We start from the raw sequence: 12044 nt of genomic DNA, 5'->3' as shown, positions 1-12044 counted from the left end.
AGAAAAAAAAATGTGAACAGACCAATTACTAGTAAAAGATTGGATTGGTAATAAAAAACTTCCTAACAAACAAAAGCCCAGGACCTGATGTCTTCACTGGTAAATTCTTTCACATGTTGAAAGAAGAATTAATACTAATTCTTCCCAAATTGCTTTCCAAAATTGAAGAGGGGGAACACTTCCAAACACCTTTTACAAGGCCAGCATTGCCCTGATATCAAACCAAAAGAGAGAAAGAGAGAGAAAAAAAATAAAGAAAATTATAGGCCAGTATCTCTGATCAATATGGATACAAAAATCCTCAAGAAAGTATTTAGCAAACTGAATTCAATGATATCTTAAAAGGATCATATGCCATGATCAAATTGGATTTATTCCAAGGGTACAAAGATGATTCAACATTTGCAAGTCAATGTGATACACCACATTAACAAAATGAATAATAGAAATCATATGATCATCTCAATACATGGGGAAAAAGCATTTGACAAAATTCAATATCAATCGATGATAAAACTTCTCAACAAGGTGGATATAGAAGGTTGTATCTCAAGATAATAAAGGCTGTATATGAAAATCCCACAGCTGACATCATACTCAATAAAAAACAGATTTTTCCTCTGAGATCAGGGACAAGACAAAGATGCCTATTCTTTTCACTTTTATTCAACATATTACTGGATGTCCCAGCCAGAGCAGTTAGGCAAGAAAAAGAAATAGAAGGCATCCAGATCAGAAAGGAAGAAGTAAAACTGTTTTGCTTTGCAGATAATATAATAGCACATGTAACAAAACAAAAGAAAGAACCACTAAAGATTCCACCAAAAACTATTAGAAATCATAAACAGTAAAGTGGCAGGATATAAAAACATACAAAAATCAGTTGTGTTTCTGATAATAACAAACTATCAGAAAGAGAAATTAAGAAATTCCTGGGGCACCTGGATGGCTCAGTCAGTTAAGCCACTGACTCTTGATTTCAACTCAGATCATGGAAGGCAAGAAAAAGAAAAAGAATAGAAATAGATCAGCTATCAGATCATGATCTTAGGGTCCTTGGATTGAACCCCAGATCTGCTTGTCTCACTCCCCCTTTGTCCTCCCTCTGCTTGTGCTCTCTAAAATAAATAAATAAATCTTAAAAAATGGAAAGGAAACAATCCCATTTACAAATGCATCAAGAAGGATAAAATATTTAGGAATGAGTTTAACCAAAGGGATGAAAGACCTGTGCCTTGAAAACCCTGACAATGATAAAAGAAATTTAAGATGACACAAATAAAATGGAAAGATATTCCATGTTCATGGATTAGAATAATTAACATTATTAAAATGCCCATATTACCCATAGTGTTTTACAGTTTCAGGGAAATCCCTATCATAATTTCAATTGCATCTTTTAGACACAGAACAATTTTAAAACTTGTATGGAATCACAAGACACCCAAAATAGTCAAAGAAATTGAGAAAGAAGAAAACTCAGTGCATCATGCTTCCTGATTTCAAACTGTATTATAAAGCTATAGTAATCAAAATAGTATGACATTGACATAAAAACAGACACATAGATCAGTGAAACCAACTGCCCAGAAATAAATCCACATATATATGGTCAATTAATTTATGACAAAGGAGCTAAGAATATACAAGGAGAGTTTCTTTAATAAATGGTGTTAGGAAAATTGGACAGCCACAGGCAAAAGAATGAAACTAAACCACTTTCTTATGCCATACACAAAATTATCTCAAAATGGCTTGAAGACTTAAATGTAAGATGTGAAATCCCGAAACCATAAAGCTCCTAGAAGAAAACAGGGGGTTAGCTCTTTGAAATTGGTCTTGGCTATGAAATTTGAATTTGACAGCAAAAACGAAGGCAACAGAAGCAAAAATATATAAGTGGGACTACAAACTAAGTTTGTAGTTTAGGGCAAACTAAAAATCTATTCAGCAAAGAAACAATAAAAAAATGAAAATGCAAAAAAAAAAAAAAAATGAAAATGCAACCCATGATATAGGAGGAAATATTTTTAAATCCTATATTTGATAACGAATTAATATCTAACATACATAAAGAACTCCCACAACTGAATAGCAAAACAGAACAAAACAAAAAATATGATTTCAAAAATCAGAGGAACAGAGAAACAGAAACATGCAAAGATGCTCAACATCATTATCAGGGAAATGCAAATCAAAACAACTATATGATATTACCTCACACCTATGAGAACATCTAAAATAAAATTAAAAAAAAAAAAAGGAACAAGCGTTGGCAAAAATGCGGAGGGAAAGGAGTCCTCATGCACTGTTAGTGGGAATGCAAACTGGTGCGGCCACTGTGGAAAACAGCAGGGAGGTTCCTCAAAAAATAATTACTGTATGATCCAGGAACTCCACTACTGAGTATTTATCCAGAGTATGAAAACACTAATTCATAAAGATACATGCACCCCTATGTTTATTGCAGCATTCTTTTTTTTTTTCTTGAGATTTTATTTATTTATTCATGAGAGACAGAGAGAGGCAGAGACATAGGCAGAGGGAGAAGCACTCAATCCCAGGACCCCGGGATCACCCCGTGAGTTGAAGGCAGACGCTTGTATATTTGAAAGTTGCTGAGAGAGTAAATCTTAAGAGTTTTCATCTCAAGAAAAATAAAATTTTGTAATTATGCGTGGTGATGTTAACAAAACTTATGATAATCATTTCACAATGATTGAACAAACATCAAATTACTATGTTGTACACCCAACACTAATGCAATGTTACGTGCCAATTTTATCTCAATATAAATATATAAATAAGAAAGAAAAATCTATAAATACAAAGTGAAGAAATAAAGTGTTAACCAAGCCATTTCTATTGCCTAGAATGCTCCCCCACCCCACCTTAACGTACAATCTGACAGTGGAAAATTAATTACTAATTTTAAGCTAAGGCAGAGACCAAGAAATGCTACTTTTTCAATAAAATCTACTCTGCTTTCATCTGCCTATCCCTCTCCCTCCCAGGTTTAAGAAATTTGAAGGGTCATAGAATTGTGTGTATATAGGAAGTTCTAAAACCAACAGCGGTTTAATTGCTTAAGACCTATTTAGGGGGGGTCCCTGGGTGGTGCAGCGGTTTAGCGCCTGCCTTTGGCCCAGAGCGCGATCCTGGAGACCAGGGATGGAATCCCATGTCGGGCTCCCGGTGCATGGAGCCTGCTTCTCCCTCTGCCTGTGTCTCTGCCCCTCTCTCTCTCTCTCTCTCTCTCTGTGTGTGTGTGACTATCATAAATAAATAAATAAAAAATAAAAAGTAAATATTTACTAAAAAAAAAAAAAACAATTTAGGGAGGCAAGAAAATTCACTGTGCTGGTAAAGGGCCCCAAAGAAGAAAACCGAAGGAGTCTAGAAGGGGCTGCTAATGCTCATGATGTTCCTCCCACTTAAGGCAAAAGCTTAGGCTCCCATCTCGGGCCTGTGGAAGCCACGGTTGGGCGAGGCTCAGATTTCCCTTCTCGAACTTGCCCTTCAGCTGTGAGGAGGGCACCTAACTGCAAACCTCGGCAGCAGCACTTTTGGGATCTGCTGTGGCATTTACAGCCAGGTCACTGCTGGGCCAGCTGGATCTGGCGGTTCCGCCTAACCCGGGCTCCTTTCCAGGCAATCCTGCTGCTGGAAAGTGCTCGGAGGTGAGCTGCGAATCTCAAGCCCCTAGTCCATCCCCTCCCTTCACCCTTTCCTTTCCGGGTGTCACACTCATACTGTGGTCCAACAGCTTTCCCCGCCTGATGCTGCCTGCCCCCCCCCCCCCCCCCCCGTCTCCTTTGTCTTTCCAGGTGTTGGGTCCAATAAATCTCCTGTACTTCTAGAACTCCATCCTGGCCTCTGGTTCCCGGAGAAGCTACCCCAAGTCACATTTTGTTTCTTCTCTCTAAAAATGAAGATACTATATCTGTCATTAGGTTTGTACGAATTAACATCTATACATAGATCCTTGAATATAGAAAGCAGTCGAAGATAAAGTGGAGCAGGTGGATGGGGGGTGCAGGAAAACTGTACCTTCTATAACGGTTATAAGTTCCTGGTCTTATGTCCTGTTTTTTTTTGTTTTTTTGTTTTTTTTAAGATTTTGTTTATTTATTCATGAGAGACACACAGAGAGAGGCGGAGACACAAGCAGATGGAGAAGCAGGCTCCCCTGCAAGGAGCCTGATGTGGGACTCGATCCCAGGACCCCAGGATCATGACCCGAGCCAAAAGGCAGATGCTCAACCACTGAGCCACCTGGCAGTGGCTTATGTCCTCCTTCATAGCACATTATTCTGGGTACTAGAGAGAGAAAACTGGATGAGTTTCCACATGCTGGAGGGACATCCAGGGAAGATAATGCCCCACGGGGACTGGCCATAGAACGACTGTGGTCCGGGTCACACTCGTGTCCCTTTCCAGTGTAGGAGGATATTCCCAGAGGATTTTTCCTAGGAAATGAAAAGCATATTGAGGCCCCTTGCAAAATGACATTTCCAATTGGCACCAACGACGTGCTATCATGAAACACCCCGCCCCATAGTCCTGGTGGTTATTTTGATGTTAAAGGAGAACAGATTGGATTGAGTCAGCATCTCTCTTGAATATTCCAAAACCAAGTACTGAGATCAAGGGATGCGGGGGGCTCTCTAATGTCTCCTTAAAGCCACAGCGCCTCGCTTAAGAGCTTGCACGAAACAGGCGCTCAACAGGTGTTATCCGACTTAACGGCCGAAAATCACGGCCCGAGTGAGCCGATACACCCCAAGCCCCGCGCAGACACTTGGAAGAGACGAAGAACCATCCGCCCTTGGGCGCGCCAGGGGCCAATGGGGTGCTGCTGGGAAGGACAAAGCCAGACCCCAGCAGAGCAGGAAGGCCTCGGTCTGTTCCAGACGACCCTGCCTGCAGGAGACAGAGGGAGCGTATGAATAATCCGCAGGGAAAGGAGAAGAAAAGTCATTAGCAAGTCATCCGCCCCCGCACAGGTGGCTCCTCCCCCTCCCTCGGGAGGACAGAGGACGCGGCCCTCAGGCTCCCTCGCCGCCAGGGGGCGCCCCGCGCAGGTGGGGTGGAGCAGGGGGTCAGAAGCGGGGGACCAACCCGCCTAGGTAGGCGCCCCGCTCGGTGAGAAGCCGGCGGAGCAGCTCGACCCACGCCTTGAGGCCGCGCCTGCTGAGGGGCTCCGCCTCCTCGGGGGCCACAGCCCGCGGGGAGCCCCGGCAGGACTAGGGCCGCCCGGACGCAGGTGGCTTTTCTAGGCCTGCGTCAGCTGCACGGCGCCGCAGGGGGGGCTAGAAGGTGACCCTGGGTGTCCCCGGCCGCACCTGGGTGGGCCTCACCTGGGGGGGCCTGCACCTGGGGGGGGCCTCACCAGAGGATGCGGAGGATGCGAGTGGGGCCCCAGGTGGCGTGTGCCACGACGCCTCCGCTCGCGCCTCCGCTGCAGTCGCCTGGGTTTTCGAAGGGAAGACGGGGCAGGGCAGTGTAAGCGACGGGTGGCGCGTGGCGCTGGGCGCTCGGCTCCAGCGACGCCGTCGGTCCTGCCGAGAAGTCTTCCCGCCTCTTTCCCGTCACCGGCTGGAGAGCCGCTCGGTCCAGGGGCAGAGGAGCCGCGAGCTCCCGAGCGCCCCGCCCCCCACCCACGAGCAGGTGCTGTTCCCAGCACCCGGCACCAAAGGGAGCCCTCGGGGCCGGGGGGGGGGGGGTCTGTGCAGCCAGAAACGAGGAGTGGGGGGTTCCCGGGGGGGGGGGGCTCAGCGGTTGAGCGCCTGCCTGCAGCCCAGGCTGTGATCCTGGGGACGCAGGATCGAGTCCCGCGTCGGGCTCCCTGCGTGGGGCCTGCTTCTCCCTCTGCCTGGGTCTCTGCCTCTCTCTGTGTCTCATGAATAAATAAAATCTTAAATAAAATAAAATAAAGAAACGGGGACTGGGGCTGTCCGGTGCCGCGGCCCTGTGTCCCGTAGCCGTCCGTGCGCGGAAGGACGAGCGCGTGTGATCGCAGCCCGGGCTCGGGCGGCCGCGGAGGAGGGGGAGGGGGCGCAGGGCAGGGCCGGGCAGGGCAGGGCAGGGCAGGGCCCGCGGGCCCGGGGCGTACCTGGCGGCTCAGCTCCCTGACGCAGCGCTCCAGCCTGCGCGCTCCGCTGCGGGCCTCGGCTGCGCGGCGCGCCTCGTCCTCCAGCTCCCCTTCCAGCTCGCGCACCTGCGGGACGGGCCGGGACCTCAGGCCGCAGGCGGGCCGGGCCGCCCTCCCCCTGGCGGGGAACGCCCGAAGGAGTGGCGGGAGCCGTGCGGTGCGGGCTGTCGGGCCCATCGAGGCCCCGCGGCCCGGCTTCCTGCGGCTCCCCGAGCTACGCGCAGGCACGTGGCCAGAGAAGCAGCCGGCGGCGCGCAGGTCGAGGCCGGGCCTGAGCTCCCCGCCGGCAGCCGCCGCCCCCCCCCCCCCCCCCCCCCCCCGACTCGAGCCGGGGAGCCGGGGGAGCCCGGCCGCCAGCGGGGGGCGCTGCAGCGCGCAGCCGGCCTGCAGGGTGCGCGCAGGTCTCAGGCCTGCCCCGAGGCTGGGGACACCGCAGCGGCAGAGCAAACATCTCCCCCCTGGACCAGCATGCGTTTTAAGGGGGGATACACCCAGCAAAAGAATGTTCCATGGTGGGAAGTGATTTGGAGGAAAAAAACAGAAAAGGGGGAGAGTGTTGGTGGAGGAAGGGTACTGGCTGCTTCTCGTCTTGCCCTAGAAGTCCCTGCTCTCTTCCTGCCTTCTTGACACGAGTGCCACCCTCTCAACAGAGCCTTCCTGACTAGCCTTCCAAAAGTGCGAAGTCCGGGGGATCCCCGGGTGGCCCAGTGGTTTAGCCTCTGCCTTCGGCCCAGGGCGTGATCCTGGGGCCCCAGATCGAGTCCCACGTAAGGCTCCCTGCATGGGGCCTGCTTCTCCCTCTGCCTGTGTCTCTGCTCGTGTGCTCTGTGTCATTCATCAATCAATCAATCCTTTAAAAGCATAAAATCTTTAAAAAAAATAAGTGCGATGTCCAATGCCCTGAGGCATGAACGTGCCCGCACTGTGTGACCCCATCGCTGACTGCCCGCCTGCCTCCCTCCTTGCTCTTCCTCAGGGAGGGCAAGTCAGCAGGTGTGCAGGTGCTTGTAGATGAAGGTCATTAGAAAAGTCTTCGACGCCCCTATCATGGAGGAACCTAACACACGGCTCTGTTGGTGAGACTAAGACGATGAGGCCCCCGGTCAGGTCTTCTCAAGTGTGTGTGGTTTTGAGTTGATTAAAAACCCCTCTGGGAAGATCACTATTACATCAAATCCTAGATATCATAATTTCACCTGTAAATATTTCGTTAGGTGATCCTAACAGAATAGTATTATGATTATGTTTTCAAGAAAATTAATCATAATTCCTTAGTACCAGCCTGTATCCGGAGCTCACTGCGACTGAGTTAGCACGGGGTCCAGGCCTTAGTGGTGGACAGACAGAACTGGAAACCAAATTAAACCCTGCAATCTTAAATTTGAATCAAAAATACCAGTATCACTCTTATGTTTTTTTTAAGGCACATTTTAAGTTAATTTTATACCTATATTTTCTCATACTAAAAATCTTGGTTCTTATGCAATAAAGGTTAAATAGTTGTTGGTTAAAGGATAGTATTAGTCTTACTGAGAGTGGTGACGAGAAGGTATTGTTATTTGAAGCTAGGAGCACAGTTTGCTCAATGTGCTAATTTTTTTCTTTGGTCTTTAGATGTATTCCATGAGGGATGTACAAAACACCATGTTTAAAAGTCACTGGGAATCATTCTTCTATGTTTTATGCACCCCCCCCCCCAACCTGATACCCAGTTAGCTTCCTTTGTTTCCATTTGTGTTAACATTTTAGGGATTGATTTGTTTTACTCTTAGATTTAAACTTGTTTTTTTAAATTATGAAGCGTGTAAATGTTTTATATGATTTTACAACAATCAAAACAATGGAATGAGGTTCAGAAGATCTCCTTTTCATCTACGTGTTCTCTTCCTACAGGGAGCTATTTTTATTAGTCTTTGTCTTATCCTGTCACGCCTTCCTTTTGAAAATACAAGCACATGTGTATGTGTACTTGTCTTCTATATTTCCTTCACCCTTGCACAAAACCTTGTAGACTCTACCTATTGCCTGTGCCTTTTATCACCCTTGTACCACTGGATGAGATCTTCAGAAACTACTACAGAGCTCCTCCTCATTCCTTTTTAATCAGCATCTTTACCTGGATGTAGCATGGATGTGCATTGGGATTCTACGGCACGGGCTAGGCCATAAATGCGCAAAAGCAATACTGTATTTTTCAGGGCCCTTCTGAACCATCGAGTCCCTGTCAAATATCCTTCCTATCCTTCTAATATTTGTCACCCAGCTTGTCCATAGTCATTGAAACTGGTTCAATACTTTAAAAAATTGTGTTTTCAAGAGAGAGCTTTCTAGTTGTTGCTAAGTTCCCTGAAGGCAGGTGCTAAGTCATTTCTATCAGCCCTTCTTATGTCTTCACTAATCATTTCTTGATCCTTGATTTAGTTGTTTCCCTTCCACTTTTTGTGGCAGAAAAAAAAAAAAAAGCGGGGGGGGGGGGACTACTCTGCAGAGGAAATAACAGGAACAAAGGCACAGAGGCAAGACTGCGTGGGCGTCCCTGGAAATGGCAGGGAACCCTGACTGCGGGGAGCCCGAGTCGGTGTGGCTGAACGGGAGAGATGCCCTCTCACCTAACAGCAGGAGGGAAGGCCGACTTAATCCAGTTCAGGAAGAGTCTTGGCTGAGGGTCAAGCAAGAATGAATGAGTAGATTGAGATCTGACACTTGATGATCTAGAAGTGCTAGATGCAGAAGTGGTGAGAGAGGGAACATTTGGAGTGATATTCCAGGACAAGACGGCCATGAATTGGGAGCTGTCATGACTCCACGATTCCCCATGCAAACGCCTACCCTCGATTCTAGCTTCTGGATCTGCTTTCTATTCCCCATCACTGCAGTCTGTTCAGCTTCATCCAGCCTTTTTTGTAAGTCTTTAATTGTCTGCTCCATATTCTTTCTCATCCTCTCCAGGTGGGCACTGGTGTCTTGCTCCTTCTTTAGTTCTTCGGCTACGTTTGCTGCCTAAAACAGAGAGAAAGGAGCTGAGCTAAGCTGGCAGCCAGCTGACCTTCACATTTCCACCCACAACCTTCCAGTCGTGATCTGACTAGATGGCATGCCCTCCTCCGTGTATTAATCTCCTCCACTTTTCTGTCCCTAACATGGGCCACCCTGGAGTTTGTTAATGATATGGCAATCACGATGACATCTGCTGCCAGGGAGACTGGGGTGAGGGGGAGCAGAAACAGGCCAGAGAGGAAGTACTGCATGAACAACGCACAACACCTGTATTGAAAGAAGAACGATGACCACCTAAAGCAATAGCTTTGAACACACCAAAGCTTGGGACATGTCCTATAGGATCACGCACCAGGGAAGTAGGGAAGGGTGCCTATGAAAATCTTTCACATCTCACTTTTCTAATTCTATGATTCACAACAGCAAACAAGTTTAGGCTCCAGGAATTTGGCAGCTACAGTTGCTCTCATTGCCAATAATCTGGCACAAGGAAGGTTAATTCTTGTTTGTGAAGCCTGCTCTTGGCTTTAGCTATGTGTACAAGGGCTTGATGTCTCGACAAAATTATTAAGAACTGGTTCATGAATCTCTCAGCGCATTTAATGTAAGAACAGTGTCCTCCCAGCCAAAGCTTCTCTGTCTATCAGGTTACCAACCATCTGTATAATTTAAGTGTGAGACGTCTGTGCAGATGGTGAGGGCAAAGAATGAATTATGGAGGCAACTCTGGGTTCTGCTAGGTAGGCCTGGGACTCAGAGCTGAACTATTAGAGAACTGGAAGGTGGGGGAAGAGGTAGTGAGTTCATTTTTCAAGTGTCAAGGAAATCTTATAAAGGCATGCTAAAGCAGAGAGTCTTCATAATGTGACTGCATACATTCCCCAAGCTGAAGCAGACACTCTTTTTATTCCTTTCTCTCTGTGTGGATTTTCATAAATGTTAAGCCACATTATTTTTCCCTTGGCCATCAAACATCTTTAAGCTTTCACGCACCTCTTTTCCATCACGGAGCAGAAATGTCTCTGCCTTGGTACCAAATGGCTGAGTGATAGGCACGCTTCTCTATTCTTAGAGAGGGCTGGCTTCTATAGCAACCTGGTGTCCATGATTTGGTGCGAAGGTTTTGTTTAGCTCCTCAACTGCCAAATAACTCAGGCAAAGCTAGACACAAGCTCTTCCCCTCTTTTGAATTTTAAAATAACTGATATAAAATCTAATTAAATGTCTTGTCTCCCTAGTTCCCATACCCTTTTCATCAAGAGGATCAGCTTCCATCCACACAGCAGAGTCAGGGCTGCTGCACAGAGTTGGGTATTGATGGACTACACGGGGTCACTTGATGGGGACGGAATGAGTGGAGGCTGCAGTTAAATGCACACTCTGCTCAGCAGGCCTGGGACCTACAAGGCCCTCCACCTCCCTTCGCTAATTTTTATTCTGAGTGTTACCTTCTGCTTGCTATGCCCTTTGAGAGAAGTGCTGCATCTGCCCACAGAGGGTCCCAGCGGTGGCCTTTCTTCAGTTCCCACAAAGCTCCAGACAAGGCTGGCTGCCAATGCTGAGCTTAGTGCCATTTAGGAAAAGCACCCCCATGAACAATTTTACACTTGCAAATAAAGAAGGCATATCAGCCCTGAAATCCTTCTTTACCAGCCTGATTGCGCTACTCAAACAATAGTTATGGGTTGTAAGAAATAAGTGAAATAAGCTTTTCTTTCCAGATCATCATCATCAAACCGTTACAGATGCTAGGAAAATAGCTATTTGTAAGGATATACAGGAAGAATTGTTTCTAGACTCTAGATGTATTGATTCACAAGTGGAAAGTGGCTTAACTGTAAAAAAAAAAAAAAACAAAAAAAAAACTTCTTGCTTTCATAAGGTTTTGCTTATACCAATTCAACTGTTCCTTTTTATTGTCTGAGTAGGTTGGAAGGGAGGAGCTAATTGGCCTAATTTTTCAAAATGGGAACAGAGAGGCAGAGGGGTCAGCTAACCTCCTCCTGGCTATATGGAGAATCAATGGAGTTCTTTTTGACTGCAGATCTGCTTCTGCCCTTTGGCTACTGCTCCAGTCAACTCTGGAAGACAGGAGTGAGCAAGCAGTCAATGGACTCACCTCAGTGGCTGCCTTCTTGGCCTTCTCTTCTGCATTTTGACACCTCTGCACTGCCTCTTCGGCTTCTTTCTGCATCCTGGCAACATCAACCTCCAGTTTCTTCTTCTGGCTGAGGAGGCTAGTGTTCTAAAGTGGAGCAGCGCTCTCATTAGGCAAGTTGAGAACAGGGAGGCAAAAGCAGACTGGTCGGTTGAGGACATGCAACAGGAATGGACTCTGGCCAGGAGCAAGTTCTGTTCTCAGCTGCCGCAGTCAGCAAAACAATACTTTCCACCCCAGGAAGCCACACTAGACAACTCCCCTTTGCCAACAAAGGTATATGGGAATAGAAAGTACTTCATCTGTTAGAAGTTCAATATTAGAGATAGTTTGTCTAATATGGGTCCAGATAATCTACAAGTCCCAAGCGTGTGTTTGGTTTTCAACTTGTTGAGGAGGACTGGTTTCTGCCTTTTGTTCTCTGATGTGGTAGGAGAAAGTGTTCCAGAGCGCAATTAAGGGTCAGCAGCAGACATTTGGGGAGCAGGAAGGTGGGGAATAAAAATCAGTTGCCTGCATGCTGCTCCAGGAAAACCAAAACCCAAACCCAAACAAGAACTTCCCTTAACCACCTCCCTTTCTATCTGTCTTTGCAGTGAGGTGGCGGGAAGTGTAGCTCAGATGAGCCTCATCCCCCCAGCCCTTAGGAACCCATCCTCGGGAGGATGCTGGGTGTTCTGTGGCTACAACTGTCCTAATTCTTTCTTTCCTGGGTTGTGACACTAGAGGCTGAGA

The 12044-nt window shown here is 47.0% G+C and overlaps 1 protein-coding gene across 1 annotated transcript in view; it reads right to left on the bottom strand.

Annotated features, from left to right (window-relative positions):
* MYH15 (myosin heavy chain 15) overlaps positions 1-12044 on the bottom strand; it is a 149456-nt gene that overhangs the window by 12149 nt on the left and 125263 nt on the right. Inside the window, exons 36-38 of the mRNA XM_077884155.1 lie at positions 11271-11396; positions 8984-9154; positions 6116-6220 (exon numbers count right to left, since the gene is read on the bottom strand). Coding sequence (XP_077740281.1) covers positions 6116-6220; positions 8984-9154; positions 11271-11396 — 402 coding nt within the window. The remainder of the gene's footprint in view (positions 1-6115; positions 6221-8983; positions 9155-11270; positions 11397-12044) is intronic.

This window comes from Canis aureus, chromosome 35 (genome assembly GCF_053574225.1).
Source record: "Canis aureus isolate CA01 chromosome 35, VMU_Caureus_v.1.0, whole genome shotgun sequence".
Classification (NCBI taxonomy): Eukaryota; Metazoa; Chordata; class Mammalia; order Carnivora; family Canidae; genus Canis; species Canis aureus.
Note: the sequence above shows the minus strand (reverse complement) of the source record. Positions and strands in the feature narration are given on the sequence as shown.